The 12,642-nt window shown below is 31.4% G+C and overlaps 2 protein-coding genes across 2 annotated transcripts; both read right to left on the reverse strand.

Moving 5' to 3' along the window:
- Positions 1-1,384: 1,384 nt before the first annotated feature.
- On the reverse strand, positions 1,385-9,471 carry LOC108486981 (long chain base biosynthesis protein 1). The gene is made up of 13 exons (XM_017791154.2): positions 8,866-9,471; positions 8,243-8,365; positions 7,860-7,954; positions 6,665-6,756; positions 6,196-6,289; positions 5,821-5,893; positions 5,584-5,716; positions 4,733-4,907; positions 3,715-3,855; positions 3,540-3,635; positions 3,092-3,233; positions 2,495-2,622; positions 1,385-1,920 (listed from the first exon to the last, which is right to left on the reverse strand). The coding sequence occupies exons 2-13, from the start codon at positions 8,346-8,348 to the stop codon at positions 1,747-1,749; spliced, it is 1,449 nt and encodes a 482-aa protein (XP_017646643.1). The 5' UTR covers positions 8,349-8,365; positions 8,866-9,471; the 3' UTR covers positions 1,385-1,746.
- A 1,291-nt stretch (positions 9,472-10,762) lies between these two features.
- On the reverse strand, positions 10,763-11,792 carry LOC108488488 (uncharacterized). Its single transcript, XM_017792763.2, has one exon. The coding sequence runs from the start codon at positions 11,699-11,701 to the stop codon at positions 10,895-10,897; it is 807 nt and encodes a 268-aa protein (XP_017648252.1). The 5' UTR covers positions 11,702-11,792; the 3' UTR covers positions 10,763-10,894.
- Between the last annotated feature and the right edge of the window lie 850 nt (positions 11,793-12,642).

The raw sequence follows: 12,642 nt of genomic DNA on the forward strand, positions 1-12,642 counted from the left end.
GAAGATGAAAAGAGTTTTTTTAAACAGTACTATTTTTCAACAACCTAATCTCGATACACCTTTTTTCTTATTTTATTTATAAATATATAAAAAATGACTATTAAAAAACAGTGAGATTGTGTAAGAAGTATGAATTTAAAAATTAATTTTCCACCTATTAAATAATAAAAACTTTGAATTTGAATTTTGAATTCCCAAAATTTTCATACTTTAAAATCTCACATAAAAAGTCATAGAAATAAAAAAAGTAATTTAGAAAACGTGAAAAAATAAAGAAGAGAGCACGAAACCCAAAGGAAAACACAGTAAGCATGGACAGAGAATATTGTCAGAAATAAGAAAGAAAAGCACTCATCCTCTCTGCATTAAACCAATGTCCCGCCAAATCTACCCTCTCTTTTATTAGTTTTATTATTATTTCTCCTTTTTTATAATCTATTTTTATTATATATATTTTTCGTCCTTTTCCCCTCCATCCGATCCCTCGCATTTAGATCTCTCGGATTTAGATCTGACCATAGCCCCCACAGCTTAAATTTACCCTTTATTCAAAGAAAATACTAAAAGCATAATAATAATTTTTATAATTAAAATTTAAATAAAAACATCTTTTTATTACTAAATTAAAATTCTTGAATCGAAATGCATTTTTTTTGAAGTATAGTAAAATAATTTATATTAAAAGTTATATTATATTCTCTTTTACTTAAAAATAGATAAATTAATTTTATAAATTAAATCTAAGAACAAATTGACCTTTCCTATTAAAAATTTTATCTATTTATATTTCATATTTATTACAAAACTAAATTTTTATCAGAAAATGACTAATTTTTTAACAAAAATTAGTCTATTCTTTAATCTAACATACATAAATTAATTTAACTATTTTAATAAGTAAAACCTTTTACTTAATCACATTTTTCTTCCAATTTAAAATTTTAAAAAATTATAAATAAAAATAGGCATTTTATAAAAATAAAATAAAATTCAACCTCGAAAATCAATGGCCTATATAAGTATGCTAAGAATGTACCCGCATTATGCAATTCAAAATTAAAATAATATATATAACTTGATTTAATTTAATGAGGAAAAATATGATAATGGTTTGATTTTATTAAATATAAAACATTAATTAATAAAACGTAATCAAAATGAACATGACATATATCTTGGCATTAACACCTTATTCGAAACCCAAAACCCTCGATAATATTATATTACGTTGTTCAAGAAAATTTTAAATATGACATGAGAAAAAATTAATTACAAAATAATCACAATACCAACTTGTTAATTCCTACACATGAAAATACACTTTCAAGATATGAATTACGAAGCTTAATTTAACAACGTAAAATAAATAAATAGCTTGAAAAGATGACAAACATTAATTTAAATTATAAAAAATAAAGTTAAACGTTTAAATTGTAATTACATCTTGTTTTCTTGCTAGAGAAAATTTAAGAAAAGCGAACAATTCCACGAGGAAAATCTTCCAATGCAGTTTAAAACAAAATCTTGAATGGATAATTTATCATATCCACTGCTAGTAAAGTTTTTCTCGCTTTACAAACGGAATTAAAAAACTGTCATGTATCTCTTTTGTTAATTTTTTTTCAAATATAATATAAGAACATGTTGAATTTTCAAACTCCGTTTACAAAGTTAAAAAAAAAAAAAACTATACTGACAGTAGATACTAATCCATACATACACAAATATATATATGATGGGTATCACTCACCTAAGCATCGCTGCTGCGACTCGCTTGAGTGATTCACATGCCATAAGCAGGTCGGACTCTGAATGGGCGGCTGAAACAAACAGTCTAATCCCGACAGGAAGGGGGCATTTATCGAGAGCGAGAGTTGATCTTTTTGAAACCACTACAAAAATGGATTCTTGTTTCAAGGCCTGTAAAATGTAAATGTTTCCAATCAGGTATCCATTTCCACTTTTCTATGTTAGCATGACTCGAGAGTGTCAGTCACATTTCGGTATATGTCTGAATTATATGTTGTCTCAAACTTTTTTATTTTTCTTGAAATATCTATAACTGAGACATTTGAATAGGAAAATGGAAATATGACCCTCCATAGATCTTCCAAATGTATGAAAAAAGTTGAACATATTGACGTTGGAAACATACACATATCCGCACTCACAATCGAGTCAGAGTAGCATAGACTTGTATTACTTGGATTCAGATGTGTTAGATACAAGTATGTTCCTGATACAGGTATATTGAATTTTTCCGATGTGCTTAGGTCTTTGGAATGTCATCTACATATCTAGAAATATGTCGGACACGGGTATTTCAAGAAAATGAAGAGTTAAAGCAACAATGATTTTTAAGTTGTATATATATTTAGAAAATCATATCTGCATACTCATGTACGAATATCAAATGTTCAAGAAAAATAAAGATTTCAGAATAATATAACTCGCCACAACTAGTAAGAAGGAAACATGAGAATGGTGTACTTACACGATCAGCAATGTCTTCAAGGAGCTGGAGGTCACTTTTCACCGAACCAGTTGATTTTTCAAGCACAAGGAAAACAATCGGTGATTCTGGATTGCTTGCTATTGAAAGCCCCCGGATATCGGAGAGTCCTGTGTTTTCACAACAAGTTCAGAACCGGAAGTGATTAGATCAATTACACAATAACCACCGAACAAAGGATCGCACTACAGAATACAACAACGTGATTTGTGATCCGATGTTAGCATATTGCAGAGATTAATCAGAAAAAATATCAATTCCTATCACAAGTTCAGAACCGGAAATGGTTTGGTCAATTATACAATAATCATAAAAAAATTGTCTGCATTTTTATCTACTACGAAACAAAGGCTTGCACTAAAAGATACACCAATGTGCTTTGTGACAAGATGTTAGCATGTTACAGAGGTTAATGGCATATCAACTTCTATTTAGAACCAGAAAAGGTTTTGTCAATCATAAACATTGTCTGTACTTTTATCGACTATGGACTACTGACCAATGTAACAGACAAGTTGAAACCAACAAAGGAAATCCTTAAAACCATACAAGAAAGAAAGTGTTAAGCTCAAAACCAACCTTTCCATAAAATGGCAATGTTTTCCTTCAGCTTTGATGTCAGATCAGGATTTTGCTCTAGGATGTCAATAGCAGTAATTGCAGCACTAGCCAAATATGGGGGTAAAGATGCAGAGAAGACGTAGCCAGAACTGCTCAACCGCTGCCACCAATCATAGAATTACCATTAGCATTTTACAAATGTATGAGGAGTCTATCCAGGGTGGTTGGTACCATACAAACATATACAAATAAATATATATATATGAAGAACATTTGAAAAATACTGATATAAAAGATGGTATGCCTAAACACACCAATCTACAAGTACCAATACCAGAACAAAAAAGGTAATCCACTGGTAGTCTTGACTATTTTGAGTCTATCTATTAAAAATAATGTTTATGATGAGTAAAAATAGGTGGAGCTTCCAAGATTCAACAATACTAAAAGGTCATAGACTACATACTTGATGATCAATGACTCGAGCACTTCCAGTGCAGAATCCTCCTTCTGTTGCCAATGCATGTCCCATGGCAGCAGTGACAATGTCTATCTTCTCTATCTGCAGTACATTCAACTGTTAGTGACCAACAAAACCAAAGCAACTATAAAATAGTAAATTAAAAAAATTATAAACACACCGGAACCCCGCAGTATTCAGTCAGACCCCTTCCAGTACGGCCAAGTACACCAAATGAGTTGGTCTCATCCAATAAGACACGGAAGCGATACTTCTCTTTCAACCTGATGATCTTGTCCAAAGGAGCTATTTGACCTGAATTCTACATATTAAACCAATAAAATGTTAGCTATGGTGAGACTACAATTAGAAAAATCAGTAAGAACCAACCCATACAAGGTATCATCAACTTTGAACCATTGGACCTCACAGTTTTTTACTCAAAAGGACTCTCCTACATTTTTTCCAAGTCTCCTCATATGTACCACTATTTTACAAACACGCAGCAGGGTAAAACAAATAGTAAACAATTAACAAATTTCCGTTAAGAATGATTCCCTAAGAAGCCAAAGAATGATATTTGCTTTTTGGCAAGTCAGTAATTCTAAGCAATTTCGTTAAGAAAAAATATATATTCTCTCCACATCACTACTGATTTTTTATAGCAATCACTCATCCTATTCTGTTCTGATTTTGATGTATTAACAAAAGATGAGCATGTTTAGATGAGAATGTCATAACAGATCGTAATTATGCAAGGAAGAATAGTTCGAAATGAATGTACAAAGTCCACTGCATTGACATGCAATGCCACAAGCATGTCGATTTTACAAACTTGCACCAAACAAGTTCTTGTCAGACAAATTTATAAATAGTCTATTGCTCCGCATTCTTTTCGACAACTTTCTTAGTCAACCTAACAAGAAACCTAGTAATGCTTATGGCTTAACTGCCACTCACCACCTTCATACATAGCTTTTTGAAGGCGGCTGCAAAGGCTCTACTTGACAAATCGTGGAGAATTTGCTCCATTTTTGCAATGTCAAAGACAGTGAACAAGAAACTTATGACTCATGAGAAGTAATTCAAGGCAACAACTGTATTTATTAGCCGAATCCTACAAACACGGGTATTTATGTACAACATGGGCGCACTAAGGATACAATTGTTTAAGCTTGCGAGAACTTGACATAACATACCTGATACACAGATTCAACCACAATGTAGCGCCGTAATTTCTTAGCCCGCTTGTTCTGTGCTGTAATTTTCTCAAGAGTTTTTTCTAGAGATTCCATATCATTGTGCTTGAAATAAACAATGGTGCTTCTGGAAAGGTAGAGGCCATTTTGTATTCCCCAATGGACTCCCTCATCCCTGGATAACCAAAAAAAAAATGTAACTAATAAATAAGATACAAATCTACGCCTTAAATTTTCTAAAATTGTAATATTAAAAGAAGAGGTACAGATTTATGCTAAGGAAGGTGCAATAAAACAAGACAACTCAAAAAGAAATTTGGGCCCCTAAATACCCTTTAAAATTCAGCTGCTCTATTCTGACAAAATGCACAGGACAATAAACCCAATCTTCATATGGTTTCCTCCAAGCATACAAGAATGCATTCTCTACGGTAAATAATTTTATGAATTTGCTTAACAATTCTAAACCATACATCACATTAATTAGTTTAGTTTTTAATGAAGGTGGGGCCTCATGTATCAGGAGGCCCATTGCAGAATATATTACAATCTGGCCTGTGAAAAACATCTACTAGTAAGATGATCTAACTATTAATTAGGTAAAAGAAAAAGCCCCAGAGGATACAAAAAGCAGGGGGTATCTAATTTCCATTCTTGGGAATTCGAAGTGCATCATGCAATCAATTAACATGCAAACTTTGAGAGAGAGCATAAAAAAAGTAAGGAGAACAAAAAACTGAAAGAGTGAAAACCAAAAATTTCACAAGTTATCCATACCAGAGCTTACAATGTCAAATCCAGGAAAATAGCCATATATGTATCCATTTAAGGCAATGACATTTTTCACTTACACAACAATTATGTCACCCTTTTTACAAAAACATGGGATTGCACTGAACAAGGTGGAAAGCCCATAAGAATAGAGGATAGAATCATGTGTTCCCAAAAACTTTGCTATTCTGGCCTCACAATCAAGATGGACATCTGAATAAGAAAAGGTTGTCACAATCTGAATCTTGTTCTTACAGAAGATTTAGAAAGAGAGTCCAAGAACCACCATTCAAAACTGTATAGGTATCGATGCTTACCAATGGTGCCATAGAATCCACGAGGACCACAAGAACCAACACCATATTTCTCCAATGCAGAAGTACATGATTCCTGGTAAACACATTTTATTTCATGGCCAAAAAAAAAAAAAAATCTTGAGAACTAGTCATTATAACTTTCCCAAATTTTTGAAAACATATGCTTCTCCTTTGCGAAACTATCTTTTAATATTACTTAACAGCCTACATAAACACCTTTTTGATAAGGTAAATGGAAGAAAAGTGTATGTTTCAAGGAAAACTTAGAAAGGATTATAATCATGCTATCTTGGTATATGGTTTATTTATTTATTTATTCTCTCTTCCTGTCGACCAAATGGTAGAATAAATTAATAATAGCAATGAAATTCTTACAAGTAATTTATCATGCCCTACAAATCCAAGATAATTAGCAGAAGCAAAGTTCACAACTTCTTTCCCATCGATTATAGTATGGGGCCCTGCAGCACTGCATAGAGATGAACTAATAAGCTATGCCACTTCAGAAAAGAATCTGCCTTAAGTATTTAAACTACTATAACAAATCATGAGTATTTACTAAAATTTTATAAAATCTATTGTAAAAGCATACATTGGTAAATATAACCTAAAGAATAACTAATAATTATGATTCCAAATGAAAAGGAAATTGGAGAAGAGAGTATAAAAGGCTGAAAAAAAAGGAAATGTCACACATTTGTTTGGAAGAAAAAATAAAATAAATATATTTGGTTGAAATGTGTATCTCCCAAATCTTCAAAGCAGAGCTAAGCATATTAAGTCGAACCATATATTTTTTTCAAGAGTCCAATAAAATTCATGTAAAACTGACAGTTATACTCACCTTTCCAACACTGGGGGTTCACCCAGCATCTCTTGCGTGATAGGAGGAATAAGGGATTCTGGGACCCATTCATCACAGAGCTCATCTATTTCCTACAAACAATGGGGAGACCATTCAGAATGTTAGGCTGATTCAACATCATCTACATAAAATGAATAATAAGTAAAAAGTAAAACACTACAAGGATGAAGAAAGCATATCAATAGTAGAACAGCACAAAGTTAACATCTGACACAAATGCACCATATCTAACTTTAACATAAAAGTAAAATACATATCAATTGTTAAAACTTAAAACACAAAAAGGACTTGATCCAACATAAGTCATCAAATACTTAAGAAGAAAGTTTTAAGCTCAAAGTGTATATGGCTACCCTTGTGACAATCCCTTGATGATGTGTGTATTCAAACTTGAAACTATTTATTTAAAAATATATAATTCGTGGAAGACTAAAAAGACAATTTGAACAAGTAAAAAGAATTAAACATTGCAATGTATATATATACATGTTAAAGTAGGGGTTTTATCGAGCCAAGCACAACTCGAAATTCAAGGAGGGGAGTTTGGTTTAAAATTGATTTAGTTTTACTTCTAAAGCTCAAGCTTGTTTCAAGATAAAAATCAAACTGCTCAAACTCACTTAAGTAGGCTTGATTAAGCTTGTTTATCTAGTAAAAAAAATAAGTGTGATTCCCATGCTTCAAACTCAATTATATATGCTCAAGCTTGAGATAAAATAGAGGTTTGTCAATGCCAATTAAAATAGAAAATTTTTATTAGGCTCATCAGTTATTTGAGTCAAGCATTAGGATACTCGAATTCAATTAGCTCGATAACACAAGCTTGAGCTTTTCTCAAAAATGTCCAAGTCAAATTTGAGTAGTTTACAAACCATACCGAGCAGCTTGCAAGTACAAGTGTCTCATTTAGATCCCTATGTTAAAGTAGTAAAGAATAGTTTGTTACTGTTGAACCTTCGAGATATAGCCCTTAATCAAATGTGGTCGAGAAAGGATTTTGGTTAGAAAAGGTGCCTAACAGTTCTCACAGGCATATTGGCCCAAATCCTAGGTCCAAAATACTTAATAGAAATATAGCAGTCATAAATTCCGAGAATTATGACCAGAGCCTACATAAACTTGAAGCAATATCTATCCAAGGAAACATTAATTAGAAGTAGAATTGCAGCAAAACCTTCTTTGTCAATGGCCGCTTAGGAGGCTTGTAACTTTTCTGGGAAAGCAGAAAGAGAATGACCACCAAAAGAAGAACTTCCACAAATAAATGCCCTGTAATATAAAAAAACAAATAAATAAAAGATAATGTATACATGTCAAGTACGAATGAGAGAAAAGATCTATGTTGCTCCGACTTTTTTTTTTTTTTTTTGACGCAACCATGTCCGACATGTATCTAGACATGGGTATTGGGAAATGATTCTCAAGGATCCTCCAAATGCATAGAACTCTAGGAACAATTAACATTCTGGTGTCAGACATTCATCTGTTCTAATACCCACACCGGAATCCGACATAGAAAAGTATAGCATGATGTAAACAGGAGTTAAAAGAGTGTACCGCCTATGTGAACTCCAAACACCACAGCTCGTGCAGAAGGGGCATCCAAAGCAAAAGTGATCCAATTTAAAGTGGCATTAACTAAGTTTAATGCAGCTAATTCCATTGTTGTTGATAAGTCCACTACAGAAATAGAAAGGATTAGATGATGAACTTTATTTTCTTCTAAAGCAAAGAGAAATCCAACATTCATTCATTTATTTGAAACGAATAAATGACTAAAATACAACAATTACTTACAACATAATTTGAAAGAAGTACCTAAGCTAACCAGAATGAACGAAAAAAAAAGACCAAATAGTTTACTAATATAAATCAACAACATTAATCACACAGAAACAGAAAATGATGCAAAATATTGAAGGATTAATCAACAATACAGCAAACTTATATATTAAATGTTGAGATACAGAAGAAAAGACAGAAGAATTTTAAAGTTTCAAAGGATTGATCTGCTAATCAGCTTAAAAGTCGAAAAATAAAAATAAAAGAACCTTAGGAGATCACTAAGATTTGATTGAGCAGTTCAATAGTAGAGAATTGGGCATAATTTTGATGTGGAAATTCAACTCAAAATCATTTAAAAAAAAAAAAGAATCCGAAAGAAGTGAGAAGCAAAGTACCTGATGCGAGCTCCGGCAGTCCTCTTGATTCAGTTTATAATATTTTATTTCTAATTTATTGGTATTTATATTGGTTTGAGAATTTGGCTGGCTTTGAAACGACGACGAAGAAGAAGCCGACGATTACGACCACGAGGAGGAGATTTAGAATTTTATGAGGCACATGACAATACGAACGATATTGCAAGAAAGAAAGGTAGGACACGGCAATGCCAATCCACGGTCCCATGACTTTTCTCTTTATAATTGAAACCGGACCGGCCAGTTGGACCTAAATATATAAAATTTAATAAAAATTATGTAGCTCAAGAAGTCGGAATCCTAACTTTGGCGTAAGGTCAATGTCAGATCAATTTGTTTACTTTGTATCATTTCCATCTCGAAAACCTAATGCAGGCCAAAATCCAGTCACGCTTGTTGCCGGTCCGTTGCTGGTGCCTTTGTCGACTGTTTTACAACTTCCGAGTTGGATGGCTACTAGAATTTTGGACGCTTTCGGTGAGATTAGAGCACCTTTGGAAATAAATAACAACACTCCAGGTAAACTTCTACTTAACAATGATTCAAGCAAAAAGAAATAGAGCTGTCTAGTGCATGAAATAAAAGGCCTAGAAGTGGAAAATTAAAAGAGGGAAGGCCTACAGGCTACAAGTTTATTTTACTATTGTTTTTTATTTTCATTTTAATGATTTCCGTTATTCAAAAAAATTTTATTTTTATGTATTTATGATTTTTATTTTTTATCCATTTTATGTATTTATGTGTATAAATTTTTTATGTGTTTTCATATATTTTAAAATTTTAAATTTATAATTTTATATACATTTCAGAATTTTCTAGTTTATTTAAAAGATTTTTAAACTTTTTATCATTTTTATATAGAATTACGGTCAATTTTATAAAAAGTATAAAAGTTAAAAGATTAAATTTCTTATTACACCATTTAAAATTATAAGGTCACCGCCGTTAGGCGTTAAGTCAATTAACAGCCGAGTGCACAAATAAATATGTATTAGTGATTATCGATTAGTTTACCTTAAAAGTATTTACCAAATTGTTTTAAATATTTAATTCATTATAACATTTGGGCTTTTTATATTTTTTAAGCGTAGGATGTGTTTTGGGCTATACCCAACAAAATTAAATGGATGAGCCGTTAATATTTATTTCTTATAAATTTCATAAAAAATATTAATGTGAACAGTGAAACGATCTAATCTTCGATTTAATTAGTTTGATTAATTCAATCATCGGTATTTTTATTAATGGGTAAATTGCACCAAAAGTCATTAAATTATTAATAAATTTATGTTTTAGTCACTTAATTTTAAAAATTAATAAAATAGATATTAAATTATACCAAAATTTTTATTTAAGTCACTTGATTATTAAAATTGTTATCTTATGGCGTTCTTTGTTTGCACTTCTTTCTACAGTTTAATTTTTTTTCACGAAATAGATTTAAACTTCACAAATCTACAAATCAAAATTCAAACAACTTTCTTCTCCAGTCTCTGACACTGACCATCAAATCAACTTAGATATAAGGTATATTATTCTATTCAACGATGTATCAATTGTCAAATCTTCTCTTAGAGCTCGTTAGCTAAACTTTAAAAAAGAACTTAACATCTAAGTGACTTAAATAAAAACTTTCAAATAGTTTAGTTATCAATTCGTAACTTATTGAAGTTGAGTAACAATTTAATAACTTTAGAAATAGTTTACCCATAACTATTATTAAGTTTAGATTTTAGTCACTTAACTTTAATAAATTTATTTGTAAATATCCTGTGCTAAAATTTTAGAATCAATATTAAAATAAATAATGTATAAATGTTTAAAGTTAAAAATACTACTATGAATAAAAATAATAATTAGATTTACGCAATATTAATTTATGAACTAATTAAAAATATCGATTAAATTCATTAAATTCGTATTCCAATTTATCAATTCGATATTGGTTCTGAATTGTTTCTCAAATAAGTTTTCACGGTTACAAAAATACAACTAAATTTAGAAAATATCACAAAAATCCTCTACGGTTATTTAGTACCTTCTTCAAGAGAGCTTCACGACCAGGAAATCGATTGAAACTCTCCACCGTCTGATCTTTACCAGACCCTTGATCCCTCTCCAACCTAACACTACCACCGGCGCAGTCACCGCCAGAACCATCCCAACTCTTCTTATTCCGTGTATTCTCTCTTTCTTTCTTCAGCCTCATCCTTTGCCTCCTCTCCATCCTTTTATTCCCTAAAATCCCATCTTCACATCTCACTTTCTCCCCTTCTTTACCTTCCCTAATTCCTCCATTGTCGTTTCCCCCATTTTTACCCCCAATTCTCGGTAACCTTCCGCCATTACTAGTCCCAAGAAGCTCGAACTTAACTTTACTCCAACCATCTTTATCTTCATTATCCCAACCAAATCTTTCACTAATATCCAACAACAAGGACACCGAACTCTCATCGTTAGCCGTAATCCCTTTCGCATTGTTTCCACTCAAAATATTCTCAGCAAATTCCCACTCGATTCTATCCTTATAAACTGGGTCTTCGAGCACTTGATCAGCTAACTTCGCCCACCGTTCATAATTTCCGGCACGGAGGTTCTTCGAAACCCATCGGAGATAATTGGAAGGGAGAGTTCCGAGCATCTTACCTTTGTGTTTGCCGAAATCTATGATTATATCCGTTGCCGGAATTGTTTTCGCCGTTGGAATTGGAACCGAAGCTGGTGATGAGATTTTTTTGGGTTTGAATGAAGAGGAAAGTTTAAAACTAAGAGATATTGGGGTAGAAGATGGAGGATTGAAAAGTAGGAAAACCATTTTTGGATTAAGATTTTAAAGAATTGAAGCAATTGCAGTAAAGATTTAAGTGTTTGATGAACGTAAGGATTTATAGTAAGGCGAGAATAGCAGATCCGTATCCGGCCCAGTAAGCTCCATTTATTTGGATCGGAAATTCACCAAGGACCTAACTTGCAAATTATTCCAATATTACTATACAAATCTAAAAATTATGTAAAAAACCTAATTTTAGAAAAACCGTTAAATTACATTTTATCCTATTCACTTTAAAATTTTGATAAATTAATCATTGTACATTAGATTAAAAAGCTAATTGATCTTATTGATAAAAGTCCCATCCATTTCTAGTGTTAAAATTTTATCCGTGTACGTTAACATGAGGTACACCTAGCACGCCACTTGTTTTGTCAGTTATGCTAGTTTTTAATAATAGAAATGGATAATTTTTTAATAGAATGATTGATTTGTTATTTAATCTAATATATAATAATTAATTTACCCATTTTTAGTAAATGAGGTAAAATACAACCTAATTTTTAGTATAGGAAGCTCTATGATATTTTTACTAAAAAATTCAACTGTGGATAAGATATATGAACACAAAAAGAATTCAAATCTAGAAATGTTAAAATGATTTTTAATGTTTTAAAATCAAACAAAAAATAGTTTTAAATGAGAATTACTTGTAATTACTTTACTTCTATAATTAATTGTTATAGTTGATTTGGGAAATAATGTTTTTCTTATATTGTTTTATGTATTAATTTGTGTAAGTTGTAATAAATTATTAAAAAAAATGTGGCATTGTTAGTTAAAACTTCATGTAACGTGGAAGAGGTTATAAGTTTGATTCTGTCTAAATCCAAATTTGAACTACTTCGGAAGTAGTGGATTAAGGTTCGAGTATTAAAACCTGTTATATGGTAATCTAATTTGATATAACTCATTAGTTGTATTGT

Source organism: Gossypium arboreum, chromosome 10, assembly GCF_025698485.1.
Source record: "Gossypium arboreum isolate Shixiya-1 chromosome 10, ASM2569848v2, whole genome shotgun sequence".
NCBI classification, from domain to species: Eukaryota; Viridiplantae; Streptophyta; class Magnoliopsida; order Malvales; family Malvaceae; genus Gossypium; species Gossypium arboreum.